This window comes from Elaeis guineensis, chromosome 5, assembly GCF_000442705.2.
Source record: "Elaeis guineensis isolate ETL-2024a chromosome 5, EG11, whole genome shotgun sequence".
In the NCBI taxonomy this organism is placed as follows: Eukaryota; Viridiplantae; Streptophyta; class Magnoliopsida; order Arecales; family Arecaceae; genus Elaeis; species Elaeis guineensis.
In genome coordinates, this window is record NC_025997.2 from 10,429,012 (window position 1) to 10,446,227 (window position 17,216).

Consider the following 17,216-nt stretch of genomic DNA (forward strand, 5'->3'; position numbering starts at 1 on the left):
AACATTTCGACCAATGCCCACAGGGTGATCGCAACCACGCCAAAACAGCAACATATAAAATTGGCATGCTCAAACAGTAACTTCTCTATGTTGGTCACAACAGAATAACTGTAAGAGGATAAAACCATCAAATTCCAGGGATCTAATGGATCATAGGATCAAGTACCAAACAAGCAATATCAAAAGGAGAGAGAAATATGGAGATATGAACCCCTTGAGACATCCTTAACATGATGTAGAGAATTGAATTGAAGATGTATAATATGGAATTCACTTTGCAAGCAACTACAACAATTTGTATCAGCCTAGGCTGAAGTATATGACAGGTTGTTGAAGAAATTACTCGAATTTCTCCACGAACAACTCTTGAAGAACACTTCTCACAGAAACGTAGAACTCACGATGATCCCCTGATCCTGGACAATCTTTTCCGCTTTCGGTTCTTTTTCCTAGCAGCACTCTTCTGTGCATCAATTTTGGAAGTAGGAGGAAGAGCTAGAGTACTATCAGCTGGCCTGCCAAAAAATGTTCTCCCTCTCTTACAGATCCATTTCAACGGCAAATTTTTTGTCACTTTGGCAATATCTCCAGAAGTAGTGATCTCCACTAATCTTTGAATTTTGTCCTGCATTTGCCTCACCCATGCCATTGACTGATCAAGTGAGAAGGAGTCATCCATAGGCTTTCTCCAAAGATTGAGTAGGACATGTTCAAATGACTGATACGACAATGTAGGCCGATACTCTCTTCGATGTCGGCACATCATGTTAACCTTTATGATATGCTTGCAAAGGTTCCCCTGCATGGACCACGAACAATCACATAGAGCAAATTCTGATCCCGGATTCCAGACAATGCGTGTGTGGCTACTATCCTTCTGGCTTACAACCTTTGCAAAAAGGTGCTCCTTATCATCAAACACAACAGCATCATCAGGAATTTGCAATGCCCTGTGCCATGAAGTGGAAGAAATGTATTCCTCTTTCACTGCTGGAAATGATCCACTCTCATCTGCATAAAGATCAAGCCAGTAACCAGAGTGGAGCTCAGTTGTCAGTTTGTGTACCAACCAATCCACCCGCTGGAGTGCACCAAGATGTAAATCATCATAAATTTTGAGCTTAAGCTTAACATGATATCCTTCAATGGCACCACATGACTCCTGGCCAGCTAGTGGAAAACTCCTAATAGTTGCAAGCCACATTTCTATCATAAAAAACTGAATGAGTGCACATAGAATGAGATAAGCATACACAGAATGGAGAGTGATGAAATTATCAGCCTCTTACCAATTTTGGGAACCCAACATGCCTTGAAATATTGCATGAAGGTAGTCTGATCTACAAAATCCTGAAATAATTCTTCCAGAGCATCCATATAATCTACTTTACTCCAGACACTGTCCATAATTTTGCCAAGACGCTTAAATAATTCTTGCTGAACTTCAATGTTACTGCATTTTTTGACAACATTTTTATGCCATGATCTACGAATACGCCAAAGGGAGAAGAGAACAGGGCAGCAGAAAACATCCCTGCAGCACACGTGATGGGTTAGTGACCATGACATTGCATTGCAGATGGTTGGAAATCTTAAACAAAATACAAAAACTAGTGTCTTACCTGAATGGGTCAATCTCTGAAGCTGGGTCATCAATAATGAATCCACCAATTTTAAAACCTGAATCAACTGCACGAACTCTATCTGCTAGTGCTTTCATCCATTTAATGACATCCTGTTTAGCAATAGTACGGGTTATAACCCAAGCAACAGGAAGGGCATGCTGTCTGGAGTCAAACACAAGGAGTGTGTACAGCGGATACTGCAACAACCAAAAAGGACACACCATAAGATCCACATTTAATTAATAGTCAGCCATAGATATAGCTAGAACTGCTTGCAAAAAAAAGCAGCTGCCAGAATTGTTCGCTCTTTTTGCTATCATATAATGCACGCATATAGTGTTGGTTTCTATTATTACAAGCAGTAAAAAGTTTAAAATTTTTTAAAGTCAACCATTTTCATGAGCTTTCTTTCAATGGAGTGTATGATATTTCTCAAAGCCAAAAAAGAAAGGGAAAAAAAGGTGATGCCAATCATCATCAAATACCTTCAGTTTGCTTATGCCAAAAGATGAGTCTGATGCTAGAAGACTTTGATGACCAAATCGAATCATCTGCTGCAACTGCCACTCTGTTTGGATTCCCAAAATAAAGGGATCTGTCTCTGTAGAATCCTGGTAGAAGAAAACTGATTTCCTATTCTTTTCAACCCACATGCGAATGCTAGCTTGGTCATCAAGATCCAGCTCATGGGTAGACCTCTTGATGATCATACCAAGCTTCTGGACATACTGTGAAGCAAGACTATTGACCTTCGCATTCGAACCACAATAACGCTGCACACCTTCTATGTGTGTCTGCAACACATTCTCCTCAGGAATGCCAAGGTAAATCAAAGACATGGTCTGCTGCTGAATCTCACTACAAATGTATGGAATCTTCTTTGCACCAGGGCCGATAGCATCTCGGTCAAGCGGCCCATGGCATATAAAACCAGATTTGTTAATGTGCCGCCTTTCATGATATACGATAAGCGCGATCGAAGGGCGGGCATACAAGCGCTTGACAGCAAAATGGCAGGTGCATCCACGCATCGACTGCGGCCGAGCAGCACGGTTTCTCGTGTTCAGTCGGTATCTCCGGCTTGGCAAGATGCTCCCTCCCTCCCCATAATTCTCAGGACCAAATGAACACCAATAACTTAAACAACACAAAACAACTGAAAATTAGACTATAGATGCTACAGAACACAAGAATCTAATTAAGTATTTGAGAGTATCTCAAGGGGCTTACAGCCTGTATTGGAGGTATTCATCGCTTTTGTATTCCTTCAAGCTGCCCTTTTCTCTTTTCCGGCCCCTTTCAATATGGAATCGAGTCGGGCACTCCGCATTCAAGCATTCGCCACTTATGAATGCATCGACACGAGCATAGGGAATGAGAGCTACATCATCGATGTGGTGTTCGGTGGTTCCAAACTTGGTCCATGACAAGTCGGCGGCCGAGAACTCCTCGCCCGGAGGATCTTGAACCGGTATATCATCAATCGAATCTTTTACTTCCATTTACTTGTTTTATACTTTCAAAAACTTAGAGTCACGACCATACTATCTACAAAAATTTGAGCAAAATTATCGAATGTGAGAAACTAATCAATGGCAAATGTCGAGTAGAATATCGAATTTAAATTTTTCTTTGTTTATCCGTCAGATTTTTGACGTGAGAAATTATGGAGAGAATAAAAAGAGAGAAAGGTAGGGTTAGGGTTCTGGTGGTGAAGGGTTAGGGTTTTGGTAGGAGAGGAGAGTTTCATACCTTGGGGGATGTCGACGACAACGGTGATGGAGAGATAAGGAGAGGTTCGGGAAGGCCGGGATTTAGCGAAGAAAATGGCGCAAGGGCGGTTTCTCATCGGGGAAGGGGCATTGGCGAGGATTGAGGGTGGGCGACGGGGAGGGGAGAAAGTGTAGGGATTTGGGGAGGCAAATGAGCAAACAGTCTACTTCATAATTCCAGACTATTTCAACCCTTCGCATTTAATAAGTTTATAATATCTAGGAAAATATCAGATTGTTTATATCTAATTACTTATTAATACCAGTGAACTCTTGTATCTGATATCTTAGTAATTAGTATACCTTATACTAATTATTAAAGAATAATTTGAAGCAAAGAATATACTTATACCAGTAGAAAGTTAATATTATTTCATACTATAATTCCAACACCAGAAAATAAAATAATATTCTTCGTATTATATACTAGTTGGATATAAAATATCCATAACTTATATAAGATATAGGATAATTAGTAATTCTTTGGTTAATTACTAGCTTCATTGGACTGGAAATGAATGTCCAAATAGTTTTTGTATCAACATCAATGTTTCAAAAAAAAAAAAAAAAAAACACTCCAAGATGCCAAAATCTTCCTACTTTTTGATCCAATATTTATACATATCATCTCAATATCATTCAAAAAGGTGGTTCACAGCTTGCCATAGTGGTTACAGAAAATGTGTTGTTACATAACAATACAAAGTCAACAATTAACATGCATTTAATGCCAAAAGCATGTGCAATTGTTATGCAATAAGCACAATGAAAAAAAATTCCTCCACTATTCTAATATTTTAACCAGCTCAACAATAAGAGTTGGATCAACTAGATGCAAGGCCTGGGTGGAAGAAAATTGAAATCATGAGGTAGTCCACCATATGGAAGCATTGTTTTTCAGTTGATACAGATACAAATACTCAATTCCTAGGGATAAATCTAATTCATAAGCATACAATTTGAACCAATACAATGTGCTTCGATCTCGTAAACTTATTTTTCTGGGTAGAATCTCATACATCTACTCAACAGACATTTCCTGAAAATTTAACCATCTTTAATTTATAAAGAATAAGCCTATGTAACAAAGCAAAGATCATCTGTACCAAAATCTAATGAAAAACGCAAGTTCCCCTAATGTATTCATGCTTTAGGTGGGCCGAACTAAAATATTTTAGGTCTAACTATGTTGGCAGGAGGGTGCCCACTAATGCGATATTGTTAAAGTCTTGGGGGTTGATACTAAGGACCTGGTTTCCAGTGCCATCCTCGACTTGATTCCAGCTGGAATTTCTCCCACCCTAGTTCATAATCATAATCATAATCATCTAACATTTTCCCAGCTATTTAGAGTTGGCTTTATGGATCTTTGTTTGCCAAGTATTCCTATTTAGGACCACATTTGATGTTATTCAAAGTTTCTCCATCCTAGATCAAAAGGGGGAAAAAAAAGAAGAATTACTCCTTACTTGAGATCCTTCTTAGATTCCTCATATTTGCATGACCAGCCAATACAAGCAATTGTGTGTGGTTTTGCTTTCTACATCACCAATTCTCTATGGATTAGTCACATGGTGCTTGTACTACATTAAGCTAACAACAATTTACCTTATTCAAAAGAATCACAAACAAGACGAACTAATTTCATCCTTTAATTAAACCTATAGGAAAATCAGATTCACATATGAACAAAGATGAAAAACAGACCCACATGTGAATATGAGACAAGAACTGGGTTAGGCTACAGATTTGTCGTTAATTAATTGGAAGGGCTGGCAGCTACAATAACATTAAACATGGGGCATTACTATTGTTGTCTCCATGATATGCCCTGTATACTAACTTTCACCTTTTGAAGGTGGATAGCTTGCACTAGTAGTCCCCCTTCTCTCCACCAAGATAACTACTAAAAGACATCGCAATGATCAGACTAAAGCCAACACCATTTGGCCCAATATGCACAACCGATTATCTTTCAGCAACGTTGGGTTCCAAAGACATTTATAGAAGTAAGCTTTTTGTCGTTGGCTTGGCTATCATAGAGTTTGACTATATAAAATATTAAGAACTTTGCTTGCTAAATTGGCATCGAATGCGATATGAAATAGGATCATCAATTTTTTATGTTAGAAAAAAAATTGCATAGATAGATGTATGCTTCCATCCTAAACATATATGCGCATATTGATTCAGCTAGAGACCAGCAAAAATGATATGCCTACAAGTTCCCAAACAATGAAATATGTGAAATGGTATTTCATTTAATTTGTTTACTTGACTATTTTCAGTTTGACCATCTGTTTTCCTTATTTTAAATTTTTTAGATTGTTTTGGATGAAACTATCGAGCTAGAGGTGAAACTACCAAGAATGCTGATGTTATCAAAACCGAAACTCATTTGACCCTTTGAAATTGAAATTAAAACTGGATCTTCAAACCTTGACGCAATAATTATAATAAAACCATATTTAGGCACAAAATACAATTGAATTATATAATATACAAACGAGAAAATAGAAAACTTGAAGAATCTAAGCAGCTGATTTGGCTGATGAAAAAGCAATAAAGAGGTGGTTCCATGTTACCTCGTTCTGGAAAGAAATTGATAGTGGTGTGTCCTTTTCTTGCCACCTATTTTAGTAAGACTATTCGCATAATCTGAATCCCCCATCAACATACTTGATGAATAATAAGTTCATAATATTTGCAAGACTAATATATATATATATATATATATATATATATATATAATGTTTTAATATGGCCCTTTGGGATACCTTTATTATCTCGAAAATATATGAAATTTCATATATCATACCATACATTCTTCCTTATACATAGATTCTTCTCAAGTCTAGGGGAATCTTGAATGGCTGCTCCCTATTATTTGTGCTTACTAATAAAAATAGCCCTCGATGTTTCAGGGAAGGCTCGAAATGGCCCACGGTTGACTTTCAAGGAATTTAGCCCCACCTTAAAATGATGATGTCAGAATGAACCTAGGTTGTAAAATGTCCAAAATTTTGATAGAAACTACTGCATTCTAAGCTGACCTCTTATAGATGAAGTAACTCTTCTTGCTTGTTAGGTTTGGTAACAATTAAAAGAAAAAAATATTTGGGCAATATCCACAAGACCACACAATGACAATTAATCATCATTTCCCCATTTAACTTATCCAAGACAACTTATCCCAAATAAATTACTGAATTAAGAAACTAAAGAAAAAGAACAAACTTCATAATTTCACATTCTCTTAACCCTCGCCCATACAGGGAACCCCTTCCTTACATCTAATGATGACTTCAAAAATCTGACAAATGCCAAAAGCTCCTAAGTTGCCAAAGGAGCTATTACAAGGCTTAGATTGAGAGAACTAGCAGAAACAATCATACGACATTGATTGTTTACATTACATTTATGCAATGAAATTATAATCCCTAAACAAAAATATAAATATATAGTAGTTCCTGAAATCTGCATCTTTATGCATATATATGTCCAAAAAACATAAATAAATCTTTTTTCTGGCTTGAGCATGTCTTTACCACAATCACGAGGGAGGTTAACAAAACAACAATAATGTACCAAAAATCCACGATAAAATCTCATCGCTTGTTGATGTGTACTTGTCATATTTACAATGACTGCATGTTTCATTGGAAAGTAAAATTAAAATCAATGAAAGAGCAACTAGCATATCTTCAAGATGGGATCTTCTGGATACTAATGGACATAAAATTTTGCATCATTTTCCCGAGGGAAAAAATTCAACAATAATACGATACGAATAAAATCAACAACTCCTACGACGACAATAACTTCTCGCGTATTTGCCCCAAACATTGAAGGCACCAAAGTTTGACAGATTAAAAGCAGAAAATTTAGAAAGGGAGAGATATATATAAACCACAAAACGAAGTCATCGAAGCGAAAACATCAATCTCAGATACTAACAAAGATGTCAATCAACAAATTGAACAGAAGAAGGAATCTCACCATCTTAAATTAAACAAGATGAAAGAAATTACCCCGTTCAAAAAGAAAGAAACCTAATATTAAATCAGAAACAAGATTTCTTGATGGAAATCGATGATTCTAATGGCAATCCATAGGAAATCAAAGATATAATTCGATTTTTGCAGGCACAATTGAGATTTTCTTGAGAAAGAAACCATACCGTTCTCGACATAAGCCATGATTGGCTCTCACCACTCCCAGATAGGTCTTCTCCGCTGAAGAAAGGAGAGTTGAGTAGAAGGATCGATCTCGAAGGCCCTTTTATTTAGCAACGAGACTGATTTAAAATAAAATAAAGGGATGGCAACGGGTAGGGTACCGCAAAATTGCCCTACCCATATCCAAATCCGTTTAAAATCTTACTATCCGAACCCGACCCGATTACAAAATTAACCAAAAATCTCAGATTCGTCCCATTTAAAATTGGTAAGCCCGCCAAGTATCCATGAGAACAGAAGTTGACAGATTGAAAATTTTGTAGCGAAGAATCATTTTGATCAACAATCCCCAAACCCTACAAAATATCATGATTCTACCAAGATTAAGCTCTCAAAACCTCAAGAGACCAACTCACACCGTCACAACTCGCACATTATATGCTTGAGAAAAGACCGCAACCGGAACTTAAGAAATCCCTCCGATCTCTGTCAGGTGCTCTCCTTCCCCACAGATCTCCAAAAAAGAGATTGGAATGAAAAGAAAAAGAAGCCAAACGGGAAAAAAATGATCAATCTATGCGGGAAAAGGCTCACCTTTTTATTTTCGTCTATTATTATTTGGTTTCTTACCACCGGTTTTTCCTCTGTTTTTTTCGTACGCAGGAGTCTCAATCGGGTGAGAGACTTTGAGCTGCCAAATAGGGGAGCTTAGATGATGGTTAGGATTGTGTTGGGTATTTACATATAAGAGTTTAAAAGGTATAAATATATTATCCAACAATCTCAAACTGTGGTTTATTGGTCCATTTAAAGGTATAGAATTCAAATCATCATAGTGATCTAAGATCATCGATGATCCGAATCTTATAGTGATCTAAGCATCAGTGATTTTTTAATGGCCTGATGATTACAGATCCTCGGATATTCATGAATAATCTATTTAGTATTCTATTGAAATCCAAAATTAATGGTTATATAATATCAAAATTATCTATAATATATTTCATAAAATATATTTATTAATCATATATAATTTATTATAAATAAAATTTACTAATAATTAATAGATTCTATAAAAATATATTTATTAGTCCTATAAATTATTAATTCTATAAAAATATACTAATTGCTATTATAGAATTAATATTTATATTTATATTTATAATATATTATTTATTAGTATGAATATTAACTTTGATTAGAAAAATAAGACAAATAAAAGTAATATATTAAATATTTTATTATAGAAATATAAAGTATAATAAGATATTTTTACTCTAATTTAAAATTATCATTGAATCACAATACGGTAATAATATGATTAATATATTAATATAATATATTAATGATATATTGATATACTAAATATTTTGCTAGACTAAGGCACATTTTTGTCTTTATATTTCAATCTAAGATCACTGCCGGAGTGATCTTGGATTCCCGATCTTGAGAATAGATATCTCATTACTGGATGGGGAGGAGGTAATTTAAGGAGTAGAGGTGATTTGAAATTATTACCACATATAATTACTATGGTGCAACCAAATATGGTAATCTCATCATCTCTACCCATATCATCCTTGATCTTTAGTAGATCATCCTATACCAAATACTCTGTATAAGATATGATATACCTTATATATTTTATAAGGTATATCAATATCATATATAGTTACAAAGACATTTAAAAAATTTTAAAGCATAATATAATAGGATTATAAAATCTCAATGTTAATGTAATGACCAAATCCGCAACTATGTCCATTCTATGTAAATGTACAAAGAATCCATCCATATCAGGTTTAGACATTTTCTTAAAAGCATATTGTTATATATCAAAGAAATATAGATAGTTACGATTTATCTATTTTTTAGATAAAATAATTTTGATCTATCATTTAAAAAAAAAAAATTTATCTATGTGATTCAATAAATAAAGTATATTCATTATTTTAATGGTACATGTTAATTTTTCTTCCATTAGCGTAAGGAAAAAAATAGCAAATCATGATATATATATATATATATATATATATATATATATATATATATATATATATATATATATATATATATATATATATGTTTATTAAAGAATTCAGATCTTACTGATCATCAAACAAAAATGGAGGCATAGGCTTATATAATTTGGGGTTGGACGATCTCTTTGCATGTAAATGTTCCTGCTACTCGTAATCCTCCTTGCTCCAAACAAGTAATTTTTCTTATCGAGACAAAATATTATTTCAAGCCTTGTAAATCTTTAGATCAATTTTTTTGAGAAAAAATTATCTATAGGTCTCTAGATTGATCTCAAATTACTTTTAAGTCTTGGACCTTTTAGATGGAATAAAACATCCTTGAACTGCTAAAACTTATTTTTAGGTTTCTGCCATCCACTCTTGCGACCTGCTGCCGTTTAAGTCCATGTAAATGAAGAACTACCCTTGGATGGTTTCTAGTTACGTAATTTTGACAATTAGTTGTACAGATTCATGTTCAGATTATATATATTTATATTCAAGTTACACAGGTTTATGTTCAGATAAGCTGAAAACGATTTGATTTTAAGTGATTTTTTAAAAGCGAACCGACATTTCAGTATAAGAGGTTCTAAAATCAAATATTTGACTAAACATAATCGATTTCTTCGATTCAATTTTGTATCGGTTCGGTTTGTCCATGTAGCTTTCTCAAGTATTTGAACGGTTTGAATAGTTTTTCGGTTTAAGTGGGTTGATTGATTTAGTTTCTATTTTTTGTTCTTTATTATAATTCATAATCAAGTTAAATTTGATCTAAGTTAGATTGAAATAGGACCAAATCAATATTTTAGATTTTAATTCATATAAAGTGCATAGCTCAACTTTGAATATACATGTAACAAAAGTATATATATAAATATATAAAGCATGTAATATAGGTGTATATATATACATATAAAATGACGGTATTTTAATTTTAATTTGTCAGCTCGTTCAATTCCACGGATCACATAAATCAATAAACAATAATCAAACTGAAATATTGTTTTCCTATTTTATTCAAACGAACCGAATCAGTTAAACCGTCAAACCATCATATTTGGTTCGATTTGAATCAGGTTGGATGGTTTAGATGGTTTAATCAAAATTTTTTACACCTCTATGTTCAGGTTACACAAGTTATCTAGTTCAATAACTGGTTATGCAGGTTTATGTTCAAATTACATAGATATGTATCTTGGTTACACTGTTGTTTGATTCGGTTACATATTTTGATTTTTCTCTCCAAAACCATCCAAGGGCAGTTCTATCATTTTTATGGACTTAAACGGCAGCAGGTGGTAAGAGTGGACGGCGGAGATCTAAAAATAAATCTTAACAGTTCAAGGACATTTTATTCCACCTAAAAATCTAGAGATTTAAAAATAATTTTAGACCAATCTAGGACCTATCGATAATTTTTTCTTTCTTTGATTGTCATGGGGACTTCAATTCCACTTTCCAACATGCTTAACCTCGCAGCCATATCTGAGCTGGTTGAATGTTCATAAACAGCTCTATTGTTAATGTTTTGTAATCCAAATGAATGTTCCAAGGTCAGTAAGCGTGTTGCCCTCATCATTTTAAATGATGTGTCAATACGTGATTGGGAGCCAAGTTGTTATTAAGGAATGAAACCAGACTAATTTTTAAGAACAACTAACGTCTATCAAAATAAATCACACACAATTTCTATCTAATATTATTATTTCCAATCTGTCAAATATGTTTCAAAAATTCTTAATTACTCATACGATGCTCTACAAAAAAAATAAGGAATAATGCACTATGCAAACGCTTATGGAGAATTTTTGTGGGAGCAACTCCAGAAAGTTAGTCATTAAAATGGTATAATTAAGTTAGATGACCAACAAGAACAAAATACGTCATTTCTTTGAATAACGAAGAAATTCTCCTTGATGAATATCTGCAGCACTCCTCAACATTTAGATATCTGTTATTTGCCCCAGAGTATTTCAAGCGCAAAATAACCTTATCAATCCTTAAGAACAACTGTGTGATGGATGCTTTGCTTAATCAACTGATCACAATGATATACTCAATCTGCTGAACTCTGTTGCAAAGATATCATGATGATAAATTGAGTCAGCTACCAATTAACAATGCAATGTGAATGGAAATACCATCACTTTATTGGTAGTATAATACATTCGAGTGGCTACTGCCAACCATCTTGAAATTATCTAGAATATGTCGATCCATCAAGTCATTTCAAGAGATGACAATTTAGGACACTTTTTTTGGTACTCAAAGCAATTATAGCTAGTTTACAGCTATCTATCACACATTGTAACATTTGGATTGGTCGATAGTGTATTTGGGAAAACCAGTAGCATCCAAGCAGTGTCCTCCAAAATCTGGCTGCCAATAGCTGCTGTACTGCCTTGGTTAGCCACTAAAGTTCACAAGCCTAGCTGAAGTAGCAAGGGCTCTGAATTTCCTGGAGTACCTGAACATATCATACCTGCGAACAGCAACAACAATCTTAGAAGTGATTGAAGGGCAAATATAGATTTTTCTGCTAGAAACGAACATAATTTTTTGTAAAAAAACAATGCCTGATACTACATATGTGCTCCAATGCATCAGTAAGTGTTCCTTGGTCTCAGGCTTGCATTTAACGAATGTAATATGCAGTCAGTTTTTCTGGAACATCTGGAACACCCCACCGCCTATGATTATTCCCCACAAATTCAAGCTTGTGCTGCTAAAAGAACTCTGGAAAGAGCTCAGTTCCTCTGAAATTATAAGAATAACATCTTCGAATGTTGATCATGAATTACTCCAGATATTGGAGAGTCACGAATATAGAGGTAAACAATGATACCTGGAACAATGACAAAAGTAAGGATCTCAGTCAACAAAATTGATGCAGCAAGCAAATTAATAGAGTATTTCGCAACCAGTACCATCAAATGCAAAATTAATACGTACACACTTATGCATTATAAAGGTGCATGTAAATGAATGTTTTAGCAACTGTCCTTCGAGATTTGCAAATTTTTCAAGCATGCACAGAGAGTTGCATTAGGCCCATATTATCAATTTTAATGATCAGTGAAAACAAAATGGTATAAAGTTAGTAATTCTTAAACTATTTTGTAATTTGAGGATATTAAAAACTCAAAAATGTTGCAAGGGTTTCTTGTAAGAATATAAAAAGAGAAGCATCATTTCAACATCCATGAAGACTTGCATTACCCTGCCGTTAAATAGGCAAAAGCATTAAACCCTATGCAAAGATAACATAAGGAAATGCAATTACTTGTCTAATAAATTGCGCACATTGTTTGGATGGTAAAAGAGTGGTTTACCATGCATCCCTATAGAAAGAGGAGCAAACAAAAGTTAGTAGATAGCTCCTGCCTTCACTCACCAAGTTTCTTCTTCCATCATCCATGTTCTGTAACCAGACAGCTCCATCCAATAAGAGATTAAACAGCTTGATAGAGTGATAACAACTCCAAGAACTACAGCGGTTAAATGAACAAGCTGTTTACGAGCAGTTCGTGTATGGCTCAAAATTGAGTCCATACCAGCTTGCCCATATAACATACAGCCAAATATGACCTCAACATTTGAGCTCAAAAATAAGTAAGCCGAACATGAGCTAAACTTAGGTCGCTCATGTCCAGCTTGAAATGAGTTGAAGTACAAATATGCAATATTTATATTATTTATATAAATAAATTATCTTATTATCTAATATTTACAAGCAAATACTAAGAACATTTATTTGGAACAAGGATATCTCTCAATCCTTAGATCTTATATCTAATGGCTGTAGTTTTTATATAATGATGAAAATAGCAGTTGTTTAGTAGCTTAGAATCCACTGGATCAATAGGGTTAAGGGGAGGCAGAAGGAAGCCCTAGCCACTCATGTCCCTCCTTTCTTGTATTCTGCTGAACATAAGCTGGTGGCTAATCGACCCAAATCAAACCGAGCTCAAGTTGGCACAGTCTCAAATTCAAGCTGAGCTCAAGCTAAACATTTATGATATCAACCTGAGCTCAATCTAGGGTCAGCTTGCTCATGTTTGGCTTGTTTACACCCTTACCGATAGAGAGCTCTTGCATCACATTAGATCTCTCATCCCACATTGCTATTTAAAGGTGAAATAGGTCTGAGTTCTCCACTGATTGACTTGACCAGCTACTGACTACCATGGGAGCATAATGTGACAATCTCGATGAGATAGACAATATAGATGATAAATAAGACTAGTGCTGCAAGGTTCAAGACTTGTCCCAATAGGGAATGAATGAGTTGTGGGAATAAGCATGTGCAAAGGACCAAAAAAGGATAGGTTCTTCAAAGACACTTTATATCCCCAATATCTTTATTTAATTGATACAAGATTAGCCTGGGTACTCTTTTTTTCTAAGGTCCTTTTTTTCTCCCTATTGAGATTAGAGCCAGCCCACTCAAAAGGTAGTCTTGGGTACTTATAAACATAGATCTAGCTCAGCCTATAATCCAGCATTTTTTGGTTGTTGTACAGTTGTACTAGCCCAACCCACGAATCTCATGACATTTTGTGCCTAACAATCCAGACAGACCCTAAGATCCCTCTTGATAATGTCTTAACAAAAATTCTGCAGAGGATGCATGGCTTTGTTTTGTTTCTACTGCTAGGTTTAACAGAGATTGGATTCTTCTTGGAAATTTAGGTGCAAGACCTGCCTATCAGCTGAGAGATACGATATAATTTTGTATAAGGTTTATTCTAGGGCAGATTTTTTTTTAACTAATTAGGGCAAAAGACAGAAAAACAAGAACAAAACTGCTGTTAGTTAATGAGTGAAAAGATAGAACTAGTCCAAAAGAAAAGGCAAAACACATTATGAATTTGAAAAAACATTGTAGGTGGGACCATGTTAATCAGATATTTTAATACACAATGCCTCCAACCAACAGTTGAAGTATGTTCTAATTCCTCAAATTATTAGAAAGATGTCACTAAAAAAATACACCCACTTGGCTTTCTTAGACTCCGGAAATTCAAAAAGAAAGAAGATACATTTTACAATCAGATTTGATACATGTCGTACATGATATTCCCAGTACCATACATATGAAATAACACTGTAAGAATGCGAACCTTGACCTTGGAGTCCCCAAGTTTTTGTCAAATAAGTATGATGGCAGCTGCTTGTTGCTGTAGATAGATCTCCAACTTCATTTATTGACTACATATGAGTCTTTTATGCTACATCATTACCAACATATTGCACAACCCCATTCTCAATGTTTCTGTGGGGATCTTATCACAAGAACTCTGAATTTTATGATGAATTGACCAGACAAGATAATTGTTGGACTTCTCAGTAATGCAGAATCTCATAATATATGGACTTAAAAACACCTGCTTCAGTTCACAACCACTCCCATAGCTAATTCTGAAAAGGAGAATACACCTCAGCAGTCTAGTTCCCCCAAGTAGAATATCTAGCTGTGTATGATTGCTTTTCTGCTTATTCTAACCATCAATAAATAATTTTTAAATTCATGAGTACATCATGTGCTAGCCTAAATAGATAAATTGAAACATTATGAATAGGACATTTGATCATTATTGCCATCATTTAGAATGTGATTATATTTGTAATTGCATAAATTTTGTGATTGACGAAAATTTACTAGATAAATAGATAGAATCAACCATAGACTAATACTAATTTTACGCTGACATATAAGGAAGCTTCAAGTCAATGTCTCCTTCATCTACATTAAATTATTCATTACAGATCACCATCCTTCAACTCAATGTTTCCTCATCCTCATTTAATCAACATACCTCACCTGTTTGAAGAATTAGTCACAATTTATTCCGGAATACAAACAGTTCAGCACAGCATTAATCTATGGCATCTCTGAAATTTTAATTCCACCTTCATATTTCTTTGCCGTTGATAAAACTATCTATATTTTCCAAAAACAAAAATGGAGAATAAACTACTAAGCAAATTACTTACAAAACATCTATGCTAGAAGTGTAACACATTACCTCTCCAGCTCCATCAGGATGCAAGCAAAGAGGTTGGCTTACAATTAGAAGAGCTGTCTCCAAATCAAGAAACCCCGCTGGTACAATCCTTCCTAGTGCTCTAGCTTGAGAAGACTTTCCCCTATAAGAAAGTGACAATTTAGGCTTACTGAGCTGAACCAGAACACTGCATGACAGTTTGAAAGAAAATAAATTTTGTTGATGGTTAAAATTTAGATTCAGCAACCTTGTGGGGCTTGTAAATGGGTTAAGAGTCTCAGAGGAAGGCAAAATCCCAGCTAGCAATGCTGACTGCCCCACATTAGGAAGCGAAGGGTGCTTTCCAAAGTAAAAGAGAGATGCTGATTCGATACCAAATTTTCCATATCCCCAGTACATCTCCAGAATCAACATTCCAACAAAGAGTCATCCCCACGTCAAAAGAAACGTGTAAAAGGGGACTCCTAAGACATAATAATTGAAAATTGTTGGCGATCTCTGATTTAAAATCAAATATATCCAGAATTCCTGATACTAATACAATGAGAGCAATATCAGCTTACCATGCTATACAGATTATGATAAGGTTTTGCTTCTTATCAGATACCAGTTTGCATCAGCAAATGACACATTTGCTTCCCAACAAGAAAACATAAACGTAGAATACTCTGAACACATCCCCGACTCACATATATCAGCCTCCATTTTGATGGATAGAGAATGATATCAGCTAGTGTCACCTGATGGAGGCCTATTCTAGCTGAAGCTAATAATATATTCTTTTCATCATCATGATCCATCAAGTTTGTAGTTAATGTATTCTCTTCTCTTTAAAACATTTTGCAATTTCAGTCTACAAGTCAAAATGGACAGTCTCAAGAAACTAACCAGAGAACCATTTGACTTTGAAATTCCAGTGTGAAAAATGAATAAGTCATCACAACAGACAGAAGAAGCCATAACTTCATAAAGGATCCCAGATAATTCCGATGTTCCATGCTTTTACCTTTCTGCTATGTCATGGAGACTTGAGTTGTAATTAACTTACTGATTAGTGAGACTCAGAGCAAATATCTAAAATCACAAACGTAGATACCCATCTTTTGAATAATAAAGATTCATGAAACCGGGCACTCCACTGATCATATAATGCAAGTCTGTCTAATGAAATTTAATGTGTGAATAGGAATAAATCTAGTTTAAGATAATTTCGGACTGGTAAACAGGAGATATCTTAATCAACTAGTTTGTAGCTCAAAGAAGCAGATGAAGTAGCAACCATGATGAGCATCATATACATGCGAAATGAAATTGTTGGCATTGATATAGAGTTCCTACCATCAATATAATATGGAGAATGAATGGAGTGAAAATGCGACACCCATTGTTTCAAAGAGCTCAAATAAATGAACCTCACACCAATAACCTGAAATTTCTAGCAAGTGAAAACAAGTTTCAAAGAGTTCAAATGCTTAAAATTCATTAAATTTTGTCAAGAAATAGCCAATAACACCCTCTGACAGCAACTTAAGTCTACATGGGCTTCATGGTTAACTCATTTTATCTGTTTTATTTCCAAAATATTGAATGTCCTCAATGCTAAACA

At 34.8% G+C, this 17,216-nt stretch overlaps 1 protein-coding gene across 1 annotated transcript; it reads right to left on the bottom strand.

Annotated features, from left to right (window-relative positions):
• Positions 1-222: 222 nt before the first annotated feature.
• Positions 223-7,687, bottom strand: LOC105044872 (uncharacterized). Its single transcript, XM_010922926.4, has 6 exons — positions 7,578-7,687; positions 2,856-3,173; positions 2,111-2,762; positions 1,623-1,822; positions 1,290-1,534; positions 223-1,206 (listed from the first exon to the last, which is right to left on the bottom strand). The coding sequence occupies exons 2-6, from the start codon at positions 3,125-3,127 to the stop codon at positions 398-400; spliced, it is 2,178 nt and encodes a 725-aa protein (XP_010921228.1). The 5' UTR covers positions 3,128-3,173; positions 7,578-7,687; the 3' UTR covers positions 223-397.
• Positions 7,688-17,216: the final 9,529 nt, after the last annotated feature.